General features: G+C 39.4%; 1 protein-coding gene across 2 annotated transcripts in view; it reads right to left on the reverse strand.

Annotated features, from left to right (window-relative positions):
* plcd1a (phospholipase C, delta 1a) overlaps window positions 1-12,689 on the reverse strand; it is a 16,212-nt gene extending 3,523 nt beyond the window's left edge. The window contains exons 1-9 of one of the 2 annotated variants that reach the window (XM_086065511.1): window positions 12,463-12,689; window positions 7,400-7,558; window positions 3,969-4,197; window positions 3,758-3,887; window positions 2,922-3,150; window positions 2,650-2,851; window positions 1,353-1,497; window positions 634-786; window positions 291-437 (exon numbers count right to left, since the gene is read on the reverse strand). In XM_086065511.1, the coding sequence (XP_085921637.1) occupies window positions 291-437; window positions 634-786; window positions 1,353-1,497; window positions 2,650-2,851; window positions 2,922-3,150; window positions 3,758-3,887; window positions 3,969-4,197; window positions 7,400-7,558; window positions 12,463-12,493 (1,425 nt within the window). In that variant the 5' untranslated portion in view covers window positions 12,494-12,689. Of the gene's footprint in view, window positions 1-290; window positions 438-633; window positions 787-1,352; window positions 1,498-2,649; window positions 2,852-2,921; window positions 3,151-3,757; window positions 3,888-3,968; window positions 4,198-7,399; window positions 7,559-10,236; window positions 10,597-12,462 lie in introns of those variants that run through there. The other variant, XM_086065510.1, reaches the window with a different exon arrangement.
* Window positions 12,690-12,844: the final 155 nt, after the last annotated feature.

A 12,844-nucleotide genomic window follows, 5' to 3' on the forward strand; every position in this document is an offset into this window, starting at 1 on the left:
TTCACTCTTTTTTAAATCCTATTATTAAAAAATGTATGACTATTTATTACTATTACCATATATTACAAAGCCTATCTAGTTTTTTTTAAATTCAAAATATAATTTTTTCCCTCCTATTATTATTTTTTGTTGTGACTTTTTCCTCACAGTATTAAAAATTTTCTCATCAAATTCCAACTTTTTAAAGCCCCCGCCCCCCCCCCCCCCCCCCAAACATTTTCCAGTAATCAGGCCCCATGTGGCAAATGTGACCATATTGTCTGCGAATGGCTTCCGATAACTTGACACACCTTTTGGGGAGGTTTTTGTCCATGCTCTTGCTCCGCCGCCTCATCCTCCTCGGACACCGTACCGTCCGAGATTGTGACGTTGTTGTTGAACGTGGCCTCCAATTTGTTCAGGCGCTTTCCCTTGATCAGGAACTTACCCTTGAGCTCCTGCGGAAGACAATAGCTTGTCGCAAACTCGCCTCGTAGTTCTCAAAAGTAGTACCTTTTTTTAAAAAGCGCACGACTTATGGGTCAATTAAAACAAACGTACTAAACCTCTCAACCTTATCTTTGGGCTAATTTAAAAGCTCTGATAAGATTGTGTGTTGTTATGAAGTGCCTCAAATAGGCAACACATGCTAACCTCAGGTGAGGGGAAGTTGGTGGGCATAAAGTCTCCGAGGGGCTTGGAGACCAAGGCGTCCCCCAGGATGGAGATGATGTAGTTGGCCATGAGTTTCTGCTGGTCGACGCTGCAGTGGTTCTCCAAGGACAAGATGACCGGGTAGTCCGACGTCTGGGTGAAGAAGTGGACGCTACGTTAGCATGCTAGCAAAACAAACTGGCAATGCTGCAATTTACGATGAAGTAAGAAGACGGCTTTTATTCAAATTATTCCAAATTGTATATCCCTGTAGAAATAATAAACCTCCCTGGCCCTATTTTAAATGAACGCCGAGCACTGAAGTTAAAAAATAAATAAATGCCTAGTATTTAAGTAAATAAACACCCCTAGCCACACTTGAATTTTAGTATGACTGCAGTTGACCACATGTCTGCTGCTGTTGAGTCAATAAATGCCCCGCATTCAAGTAACTAAAATGGTTTACTTCAAATAAAGCCCAATTGCTATGCAGTTGAGTAACTAAGCAACCTGGCCTCATATCAAATAAGAGCCTGACTCTGACTCTCTGACTCTCTGACTCTCTGACTCTGAGTCGGACTCTGCGGTTAAGTAAACACCCCCAGCCTTAGTTAAACTGTGAATTGAGTAAATAAATGCCATCCAGTACAGCGAATAACTTCAAATATGACCCGAGCCGCACTGCAAATAAAATGTACGTATGGATTGAGGGATGGCACCTTGAAGGCGTAGTCTTTGATGGCCTTAATTGCATCCCTGAAGAAGATTTTAGAGGTGAGCGTGTATCCGTGGTAGATGACGGGTTCGCCGTTGGCGCCATCCCAAATGTCCAGCTCCACGCAGCGGCAATTCTTCATCAGAGCTCTGGGTGAATAAAAAACAAAAAAAAAAAAAAAAACCTTACTTCCAATAAACGCCCAGGATTCTTCACTTGAGTAAATCAGTGCGTATTACTCTGCAGTTGGGTAAATGCTTAGTATTCAGCAGTTGTATAATTAACTCTAAACTCTAACGCTAAACTTCAAATAAACGCCAAGTCGTCTGTAGTTAAGTAAATAAACATCTCCGGCCTTACTCTAAATAAATGCCCTGTGCTCTACAGCACAGTACCTCAAATGAAATCATCCTTACTTTAATTAGATGCCTCACGTTCTGCAGTTCATTCACTGCCATTGACGGCCACAGACGTCAAAAATTCCTTTGAACTATTTCTATTAGTTTCACATTTTTTTTTCTACTTTTGTTAACAAGAGTATGAAAATCTAGATTTTTTTTATTGTACATTTAGATCAGATATAAAATTTGTGATTAATTGTGAGTTAACTAGTGAAGTCATGCGATTATATTACGATAAAAAATCGCCTGACGCCCCGAATTTTTAATAATCTTTAAGTCGCGTCAGGCGATTAAAATTAAAACTTCAATAGTTAACTCATGATTAATCACACATTTTCTAAATGTACACTAATTTTTTTCTCTAGGTTTTCATCACTTGTTAACAAGAGTGGGATTTTTTTTTTAAACTAATAGAAATAGTTCAAATGAATTTTTGACGTCTATAGCCGTCATTGGCAGTGAATGAGTTAAATAAATGCCCCAACCTCATTTCAAATAAACGTCTAAAACTCTGCAGTTGGATAGATAAATCCTGAAGTCAAACCTCAAATAAACAAGTACTTTTTGCAGTTTAGTAAATAAATGCCCTTCAGATGAGTAAATAAATTCTCCCGTCTCACTTACAATAATAAAAATACCCTTCGGTCAAATAATCATCAAATAAATGCCTTGTTTTTTAGTAAATAAATTATTTGAGCCTTACATCAAATAAATGCATATTTCTGTCTGCAGTTGGGTAAATAAATAAAATAAAATAATAAAACAGTTGCATCAAATAATTGCCTTGGCATTACATCAAATAAACAACACCAAGTATTTTTCTAATGTTGAGTAAATGAAAGCCTAGTACTTTCCGCTGTCATATTTAAAAAACAACAACTTTGTTTTATTTTTTTTTACCTGATGTAGCCTTCAGTGCTGCTGGGTCCTTTGAGCTGGTCATGGGTGAGATACGTGTTATGCGAGGACGAAATGTAGTAATGGTTGAGCGGCTGCGTCATGTCCTGGTAGACGTTCTTGTAGGCCGGGTTGAAGATTGCGCAATCTTCGTGTTGGAGGTACATCAGGAAGCCGTCTTTGGTCATGTGATTTTTCTGTTTGGCTGAAAGGAGACAGAAAATAAGGACGGCAAAAACCTTTCCCTTCAATTTTCCCGATATGAACCAACCGACCCGTTTCGTCCATCTCGTATTTTTCAATCAGTCTGAGAGCGTCCGACGCGGTCGCGTTCTCCCTCTGTTCGTTCAGCAGGAAATTGAGCAGGTCCCGAACGCTCAGCTGACCGTCCGTTTGAGCGTAGTTCTGGTAGATGACGTCGATCTCCTCGCGTTGCGTCAGCAGCTCGTAGAACTCCTTGATCTCGGAGTCTTCAAGGTAGCCCGAGTTGGACTGGTCACATTTCTGCGAGGCAATTGGGATTAGCGAAATGCTCTCTGCTAGCCTAAACGCTAGGGGTGTGCCCAAAAATCGATTTTCATAAGAATCGCGATTCTCATTTAGTACGATTCGGAATCGATTTTATTTAAATTATTTTAACTGTGTGTGCCTTTATTTGGAGCGCTGTTCATGTTGTACCCGATTTGGCCACTGAGGGGCAGTGTGGTTCCACGCTGTCTGATACACTGTTAAGTTGTAGCCACATTAGTAGAAGTAGAGTAGAGAGTAGAAGGAAAAAGTCACGATCAAATTATTCCAATAAAAGTTGGTTTTTTTCTAGCGTGGAGCCGTTCTTTTGAGTGATAAAAGTACCGCGAGTAGCGCGCTAATTAGCATTAGCGAGTCAGACTGGAGTAGATCATTACAATTCCTTGCACGTCTATAGATTGAAGCAAAAATCATTGTCAATCAAATCATTTTGAATCGAAAATTGTTCCTAATTGATTCTGAATCGAATCGCAGGCCCAAAAATCGGAATCGAATCGTGAGACATTCAAAGAGTCCCACCCCTACTAAACACTACCCGTTGGTTCGAGTTGCCATGTTTGCCGATGTCGGAAGCAGTACCCACCTTAAAGATTTCTTCAGCGTACGTGTCGTCAACTTCGATGTTGACGTGGCGCAGAAAGCGCTTGAGCTCCTTCAGGTTCATTTTGTTGTCGGCATTTTTGTCCGCTTTGCGCATGCAGTCGATGATCCAGCTGGCGATCGGATGCAAGGATTTCATTTCCGCTTGGAAACTCACATTTAAGATCTGGGGCCATTTTTTTTGTCAAGGATACTGCTCGCTCTTCTGTTGCCGGCTGAGGTTGTGCATGTTGTTCAGGACCTTCTCAAAGCTTTTCACCCACTGATTGGCCTCTTCTTGGTTGCTGGCCATCAAGTCCAGGACTTTCTTGCGGCCCTTGAAGACGATGGAGAAGCAGCGCTCGTCCTCGCTCGGCTCGGTGTGCTTGTTCAGCCCCTCCGACTGGCGGCCGTTACGCACCGAGTCGATGTCATCGACTGAGACTGTGCGGACGGTGGCGAAAGATTTTTTTTTTTAACTCAAAAGTCGACCAAACATAAACCACAAAATGAGCTCGCTCTATGATTAGCTCAGACGTTGTCAAAGTGGACTCAACACAATTTTTTTACAACCGGATCAGTTTTTGCCCCCAAAATTTGAAGACAAGTACTGTCCAAAAAAGATCAGACTATCCTCAAAGTAATTAGCAACACTTTGAAGAGAAGTAGGCTACTATGCTAGCAACACAATATCTAACGGTGGCCGATTGAGGTGACTGACAATAAGATGGTTAGCAAAACATGCTAGCTTCTTGCGGCTATGAATCGAGACAGCGCGTTATGCTTCTTGCTGGTCAAAATGGTGGACAGATAGAAAAGATATGCCGCGGATGCGGAAATACACGTCCTTAATCAAGAAGGTGTTGCTATGGAAAAAAAATGCTATGCTAGCTTCACCTAACCTACACACTGGACAACAATTTAGCAATGAAATGTTGACAAATAAGTGAAACGAAAAACAAATCTCGCAAGAATTGTTACAGAAATATGTTTGTTTAATCATGACGGCGCGTGATAAGCTGCTTGTTGACTAAAACAGCTAACATGTCAACATAACCAGCCGCGGACGGTGATGCATGCTAAGCTGCCAAGTAGAAACGAAAATAAGCCTCATGTCTGACTGAACCAATGGAGTTAACTTCCTTCCTCAAACGGGACAATATCTTCCGCGAGTCCAGTGCGGTGTTGCCAGAAACTCGTTGTCTCGTCTATCAACAGGAAGCAGTTTTTTGTCTGTTTTCACTGTTGTGACCTTCTACTTTAAAGGCATTTATTACTTAAAACAAAAGCATAGTACTAACAATGAGTTTAAAATGGGGTCCAAAAAATTACACTATCAAGAGTCCTTTAAAAAAAAAAAAAAGCATTAATTTTGCACTTTTTTTTACCCTAAGTTAATTAGTTTGGAAAAAAATACCTTAACTATTGTATCTATTTAAATAATGTGTTCATCGATTTACTAAACATAATAAAATAATATAATAAACAAATATTAGTCAAATAAATACATTTTACATGCATTTAGGAATCGGTAAATAGATTATTAGGAAATTAATTCAAACTAATAGTAAATAAATAAACTATTATATGCCGTGAATATCATGTAATATTTGGTATCATACATTTAGATCCCCCCTTAAAATTGGTTAGTTAAAAATGTATTTATTTGTGGAATTTTTTGGCTTTTCACTTTTTACACTTAAAGTTTTGTATCTTTTTTTTAAATTAAATTATTGATCAATTAATAATGATTAAATTAATTACTACAAATGAGAATGGATTGTTTTATTAGTCAAACTATTGTTGCATTAATTTAGCCATTTCCCCTGATAAATTGTTGAATTTAAAAGCATTTATAGATGTATGTATTTATTTTAAAATGTCATTTATCACGTTTTCTAATAGATTATTTGTAAAGGAAACAAAATTAGTAAAACAATAAAAATAAAAATAAAGTATTTTCTTTGATTATTTATTTTATTCAATCAGTTAATTATATAATGAAATTAATTATAACGTAAAAAGTGAGGATGAATTATTATTATTAAATAAATAAGCACATTTTCAGCTATTTTCTTTACCTAAAGTCCAAATAACCAGCCTGTTTATTTTTTTAAATCCAACGTGGCCCTTGAGCACAAAAGTTTGCTCGGCCGTGCTTTACAGTGTCTTATTTGCTCTGTTGCCATGTAAACACCATCTTTCCAAAGTGAATATTCCACAAGGGCTTACATAACAACAGCGGTTACATCCACCGATGTGTATTCGTAAACAATTACGCCCCAACAGTAGAATTTTATACAGCGGCCCCCTCGAGATGTCCACTTGTGGTCAAGCCGAGCATTAAAATTCTCGCGCATTCCAGAGGGCGATTTGATTACCCGCCCAATCTGCTGCCCTCATTTTAACGGCTCAAACGTAGACAACAACAAGAGTCGACATTAGCAGGGATAAAAAAAATAATAATAATTTGTTCCAATCGCAAGAGGCCTCGGAGGGATACGCAAGATGTGTCAAAACAACAAACTTTCGTATAAACGAAACCCAGTTAACTTGGCACCAAAATGCTACAAGATGGTGCCTAAGAAAAAAGTACTCGCTGAGAAGCAGTAAAAGTGTTGCTTTGGCGCCACCTTGTGCCAAGGAACTATGTTGGAGTGAGTTGAGGAGCTTATGTAGTGCTCTGTCGCCATCTTGTGGCATTTAGTGTTTTGTTTTTTTTACACAGCAGATTTTTTTGCAAAAATAAATAAATGCTTGCAGTATCCAGAAAAAAAGTGGAGAAATATTTCCATTTTTGTGCGTTTATCGTCAATTAAAATCGCAAGAAATGCGAATTGAAAATGACGTGACAGGCTTTGAGTTTGACGCGTGTGTTCTAATGAAAGTCTTTGTTCTTTTGAGAATCCATGCGGAGGCAAGTGAAAAGGTCAGACTTGAAGGGGAAGGAGGGGGGGGGGCAACAGCGAGGTGGTTTGGGATGGAGGGCACGCTGTATCCCACCCAAAAAGCTGGGCGGTGTATTCTGTTCTCAGCTGACTGCGCGCACACACTTTAGAAGCTTGAAGGGGAGCGTTTGTGCAACGCTTAGGAATTTGGACGGAAAAATCTTCATCTGGAGGCGGGGAAATATGCAAGGGAGAGTCAACGGTAAAATATTTCCCCGAGTGCCACGTGAGACAGAACCGCGCTCAAAACAAACACAACGCATGTTTCCGCTAACGAGGTTAGAAGCCCCTGTTTACCCTGCTTGTAAAAGTTTGCATTTTTTTCCGCCTTTTGTCCTCGTTAGTGGCGGAAATACAACATGAAATGAGAGGGCAAAGTCAGAGGTAGTAACAATACATACAGTATATCGCAGCCAGTTAGCCCCGGCTACGCTAGTTTGCATTATATGCTAGCATTGAGCTAGCAGACTTTGGTTAGACAAAATGATATGGTTTGGTTGAACAAGTTAGTATTTAAATGTAAATTTTTTAATTCTCTTTTGTTCTATGTGTCAGTTTTGCAGTTAAGTTCAACCGGGAATGACAAACAGCTTGAAAAACAAACACGCTTTACCTCAGTCAGAATGCACAATCGTCGCTAACCTATGCTAGCGCAGTGCGGGGCCACGTGTATTTTTTTTGACGAGAGCAGTACTCACACGTCTGCTTCCGCTTGAACACCTTGTTGCTCTCATACCACACCGTCTTGCAGTCCTCCTGCAACCTGTAGAAGCGATTTTTCTGCCAAGAGCGGGACCGAACCTTGGTCAGTATGCCGCCAACGAGCAGGAAGTTGAGATCCGAGTCGCCATCCAGACCTAAAGAAAAGAGTCAACAATGATCTTGTGAGTTTTTTTTTTTTATGTGAGTGCTTACCCACGAGGCCCACTGACTGTGACATAGGACAATGTCTGGTGTCAAGTTTCTTTTAAAGGTGAGTCATTTTAATTTTGGTTGACTACACAATGTGGTACAATATTAACACAATTGCCGGTTGAATGCTTTAACGTGGTTTTAACTTGGACCTCGTTACTATCAACGTGACCCGGTCATACTACAGAATTATGCAGAAGTAAATCATTTCTTGGGTTTAAAAAAAAAAACCCTTACAGTCAAATAGCCTCAATTTAGGTAGGATTCTGACTTTAAAGGAAGAATTTTCACTTTAAAGTAAGAATTCTCACCTTATTCTCAAAATTCTGACTTAAAAGTGAAAATTCTGACTTTAATCTCAGAATTCTGTGATTTAAGTGAGAATTCTGATAATAAAGTGAGAATTCGGACTTTAAAGTCAGAATTTTCACTTTAATCTAGGAAGTCTTACTTTAAAGCGAGAATTCTAACTTTATTCTCAAAATTCTCACTTAAATCAGAATTCTGACTTTAATCTCGGAATTCTGATTTAAAAGTGACAATTCTGATTTTAATCTAGGAAGTCTTACTTTAAAGTGAGAATTCTCACTTTATTCTCAAAATTCTGATTTAAAAGTGAAAATTCTGACTTTAGTCTCAGAATTCTGTGATAAAAGCAAGAATTCTGATAATAAAGTGAGAATTCTCACTTTAAAGTAAGACTTCCTAGATTAAAGTCAGAATTTTCACTTTGGGCAGGATTCTCACTTTATTCTCAGAATTCTAATTTAAGTGAGAATTCTGACTTTAATCTCAGAATTCTGATTTAAAAGTGAAAATTCTGAAGTGTTTTTCTCTCTCCTCACTGGCCCTAATCCTCTTCGTACAAGACTGCAACGCTCTCCCTAGGAAAAAATGCCGTCAGGGTAGTAGGCAGGCATACATTGCTGACACCCCCCCCCCCCCTCCTCCACCCAGATTTGTTCAGTTTTTGGAGAGGGACGCTCAACACACAGCTGCAGCGTGCATGTTGGAGGAAATCAAACAAAGACGTGCAACCTCAATGTTGTGTCGACCACAAAAGAGAGCGTTGCATGCCTTTCTACTCGCGTGTGATTCATAACTCATAAGAATCATGAGTTTTTGTTTTTTTGTTTTTTTGTTTTTTGTTTTTTGTTTTTCGCAGAAGGACACCGGATGAGGAGTCATGCACTTTCAATATAACAAAGTAGAAGCCTTGTTTATGACGCGTCTTGAGTTTTACTTCCGCATTTTAGATTTTTTACTCCCCTTTGAGGCGTTCAAAATAAATCCCTGAGAATTATAATTTTTTTAAATAGATGAGGCAGCTTTTCCAGAGGAAATGGGAAAATGTGATTAGTATGCTTACTGAAAGATGTTCAGTCACAAGTAGGGATGCATTACAGCCTCTAAAGTCGTTACCAATTTCAGCATTATTGCTTCATGTTTAGACCCTTTTCATCTAAACAATTTAGAGTTTTCTTTGAAACATTTTCACTCACCAAATTACAATCAACTTATTTGAAGCAAAGGGAGGAACTTCATTTAGTCAGCCTTGTATAATAGAAGTGATTTGCCACAAACTACACTGTAAAGAAAAAAGAAAAAAAACGTAATAACTTAATTAGTCATTTAAGTTAGAACAACTTAAAAAAAAAAAGAAGTAATTGTTGACATTTATAACAACAATGTTAGCACAACAAAACAAGCAAATTGTTTGCTCCAAAACAATTTGCTGTGTGTTTAAAAAAAAAAATGTATATCTTGAAGTTGGGGGACAATACAAAGGACCCCCCCCCCCATCCCCTGACGTCGCGTTATCATCAAGAGGTGAGTATTTTTACTTTATTGCACTTTTATTGTGTAAAGGTGAAAGGTGTCTTGAACGACATCCTGACTAGTACTAATTATTTACTCTCATATAAGTCTCTGCTACTTGCACGTTCCGAAAACAGATGACACCATTTAGTAGGATTTGTGACTTTAAAAAAAATACCTTGTAATTAGTGCAAAATTGACACTTGTTTTGGTTTTAAAATCCGCCATTTTAGAGAAATGGAACATCACCACACCCCCATTGTCTTCGAAGGGTGAGTAGTTTTACTTTATGGTACTTTTATTACACCAAAGTTAATTTCTTTTTAGACTCACAAGACAGTTAATACTTAAAATCTTGTGTAGAGAGCTGGTGACGTTGACAGTTTGATGAATTGACTTTCACAACATTTGCAATGTTTTGATTTTGAAATGAATGGAGGTGAACTTTTTTCACATGGTAAACAGTAATCAGATTACTGACAGTACACAGTGTGTGCCTTTGCAAAAAATAAAAAATACAGTGAAGCGGTCTTCTGTAAAGAATTCATTGCTCCAGGCAATGTGGAAGACGCCTTTAAGAAACCTTGGCCAAAACTAAACTGCCCCACCCCCAGTGCCCCCCCCCCCCCCCCCACTCCCCAAAAAGTCACGTAGACATCTTTACTTAATTATGTGACTTTAAAAGATATGAGTTCAGAGTTGCGCCACTTCTGGGACTAGGAGGAGAATGTTGTTGTGGTCTGGTGGAAGGGGGTTGGGGTGGAAGGGGGTTGGGGTGGGGGGGGGGGGGGGGGTCCACACTCACCGATCCGTTTCCCGTTCTCGTGGGCTACTCTCCTCACGCGAGCCAGTTCCTCCGACGGACTCCTTTTCGCCCTTTCTTTCCAGCAAGACATCGCGAAAGAAAATCTATTTTTTACGGCTCCGGCAAGGAGATTTAAAAAAAAACCGGATTATCGGACAGCGGGGTACGAAAGGAGCAAAGAGCAAGTATAGAGTAGCACGTAGGAGCGATCCAGTCACTGGGCGGGTCTAAATTCTCGTCTTATTGCCGCTATTTTGGTGCAGCAACAAAAATGGAATGAAAAGTTGAATTTTCCCATCATCTGACTCCATCTTTGGAATCCGTTTGTTTATATTTATACACAGCACACGCGCCAGCGAGGTTGAGGCAGTCTTGTTGTCAACTCCGTACAAGAGTGTAAACAAAGGTGTCACGTGACTTGAGGGCTTAATTTTTACTCGCGACCCCAGGCATTGTTTTGTTTTGGGAGATTTGGGGTGGTTGGGCGTTGGAGATAAATGATAGTACATTGTGTTGACACGTGTGCATTAGTCATTTTAGTATATATTTATTAAACATATTTATGCAGTTTTAAAATACATGAATAATAATGATCGTGATGATGACGATATTACCTGTTTATTATTATCACGCCCACTACACTTTCAAGTTTGCATATCACCAGAAGGCCACTAATAACAATCATCACCACAATAATACAAATATACCAGATCAGGTTATTTAAATTACATACACTTCTGTGATATAAATTGTCACTATTTGAGTCAACGTGTATAGAGGAAATTCTTATATTCATTTTTTTTATTTGGGGAAAATAGAACAATTTAAATATGTAATTATTACATCAGAATGTCAAAAGACATACAGGTAAGTGCTTGTAAGTGCTTACATTTAACCATTCCATATTTTGTGGCAAAAAAATGGGCGAAAACATTATTATAATTATTATTCCAATCGCATCCCAAATCGTGAAAAATCAAGCTATTCTCTATACCAGTGGTGTCAAACATACGTCCCGCGTGCCAGATTAGGCCTGCGAGATGATCTTGTAAGGTAAAAAAAATTAGTAATGTCGGACCAAATAATCAGACAGCTAACATCAAAACATATGCATTTGTAATTTCACACGCAATCCTGAGATGAGCAATGCAACTTGTACACAGAATTGACCTGGATGTTATTATTAATTTACACACAACCTAAAGTTACGGTTTGTTGAAAAAAATGAAAACGTAGACCAACATAAATCAAACATAAACGTGTTGAATGCGACATACATTCAGACACTGGTAACACATATGACATGGATTAACGTCCTATAACTTCATTAACTGCGCCACACAATGCATTCTGGGAACAATATAATATGCAAAACAGTTAGATATAACACGCCCGGAACTCATATGGGCCAAGTGTTGCCGCGTTCCATTTGCATTCGTCTTATTTTTTGGAACAATATAATTATAGTTGAGCTCACTGGATTGTCGCAAAGCTTTTCCATGCTGCTACAACGAGGCACTCTAACGCAGCCACGCCAGTCTCTTGCGCCAGTCTCTGTGTGACATGCGCACACTCACAGCCGACAACGAGACGCTCTAAGGCACCCATGCTAGTGGACTGTCCGAAGGGAAGATGTATTTTGATTTTGAGTAATTCAGAGCCCATTGGGCCCCCGTTTTAGCCACACCCAAAAACACCAGCGAAACTGAAATCATGAAAAACTGTTTACATTTAGTTTCCACAATAGCATACTACATAATCGTCAGTTTTTGCAAGTTTTTTTTTGCACATGTTTTAGCAATCACAACATGTGCTGAATATTTAGAAAAAGATGACAGGGTCTTTAATTTTTGCGCAACCCTGGACGGTCCTAATAATAAATGTGAGGAAATACTACGGCTCCTTAAAAAAAATGAAATAAAGAGCAATGATGATGACATTTCCGAATGAACAATACTGAGCTCTTTATAGAAAAGAAAATAAATAAATAAATAAAAATAAAAAATAAATGTGAGGAAATGCTTGAATAAGAGAAGTACTTCAATCCCTCCCTCGGACCCATTTTTTAAAGATATGTTGTACAATCCCATAACTTTCATGACCCAAGACCTATGTTGGCCCACGAGCCTCAAATTGGTAACCCTGCACTACGGTTGTTGTGTGTACATGAAATATTAGATCAGAACTGGAACCGGGGGCTGTAAATCCGTGCGTCATCCAACTCACTGTTTCTCCTGGCAGTGCCGTTGGCCTCCATTTCGCCTTGGCTCCGAGTGCGGGCTGGGGGCCGAAAGTCCACTTCTCCGTCCTCCTCCTCCCTGATCCCGACCGTAAAACGCGTGTGTGTTGTTCAGCTGGAAGTTCACTTTTCTTCCTATCTCGCCTCTGCTCTCTCCACTCTCTCTGAGGCGCAGTGCGCAGCTGCCAACAGCCCCGTCCGCTCTATATGGGCCGGGTCGAGCCCACACCCACTACTGCCATGCCGGTCTGACAAGTACTTTCATGCATGCATGCAGGAAGGGGAGCTCCCTGGAATTCGACTCATTGCAACATAGTCAAATGCATTAACGTGTTGTATGTGTTCACCGTGCACTGTCAGACTTTTGTG

The sequence above is a fragment of the Leptonotus elevatus genome, chromosome 21, assembly GCF_054856555.1.
Source record: "Leptonotus elevatus isolate MCC_2025b chromosome 21, RoL_Lele_1.0, whole genome shotgun sequence".
Lineage (NCBI taxonomy): Eukaryota > Metazoa > Chordata > Actinopteri > Syngnathiformes > Syngnathidae > Leptonotus > Leptonotus elevatus.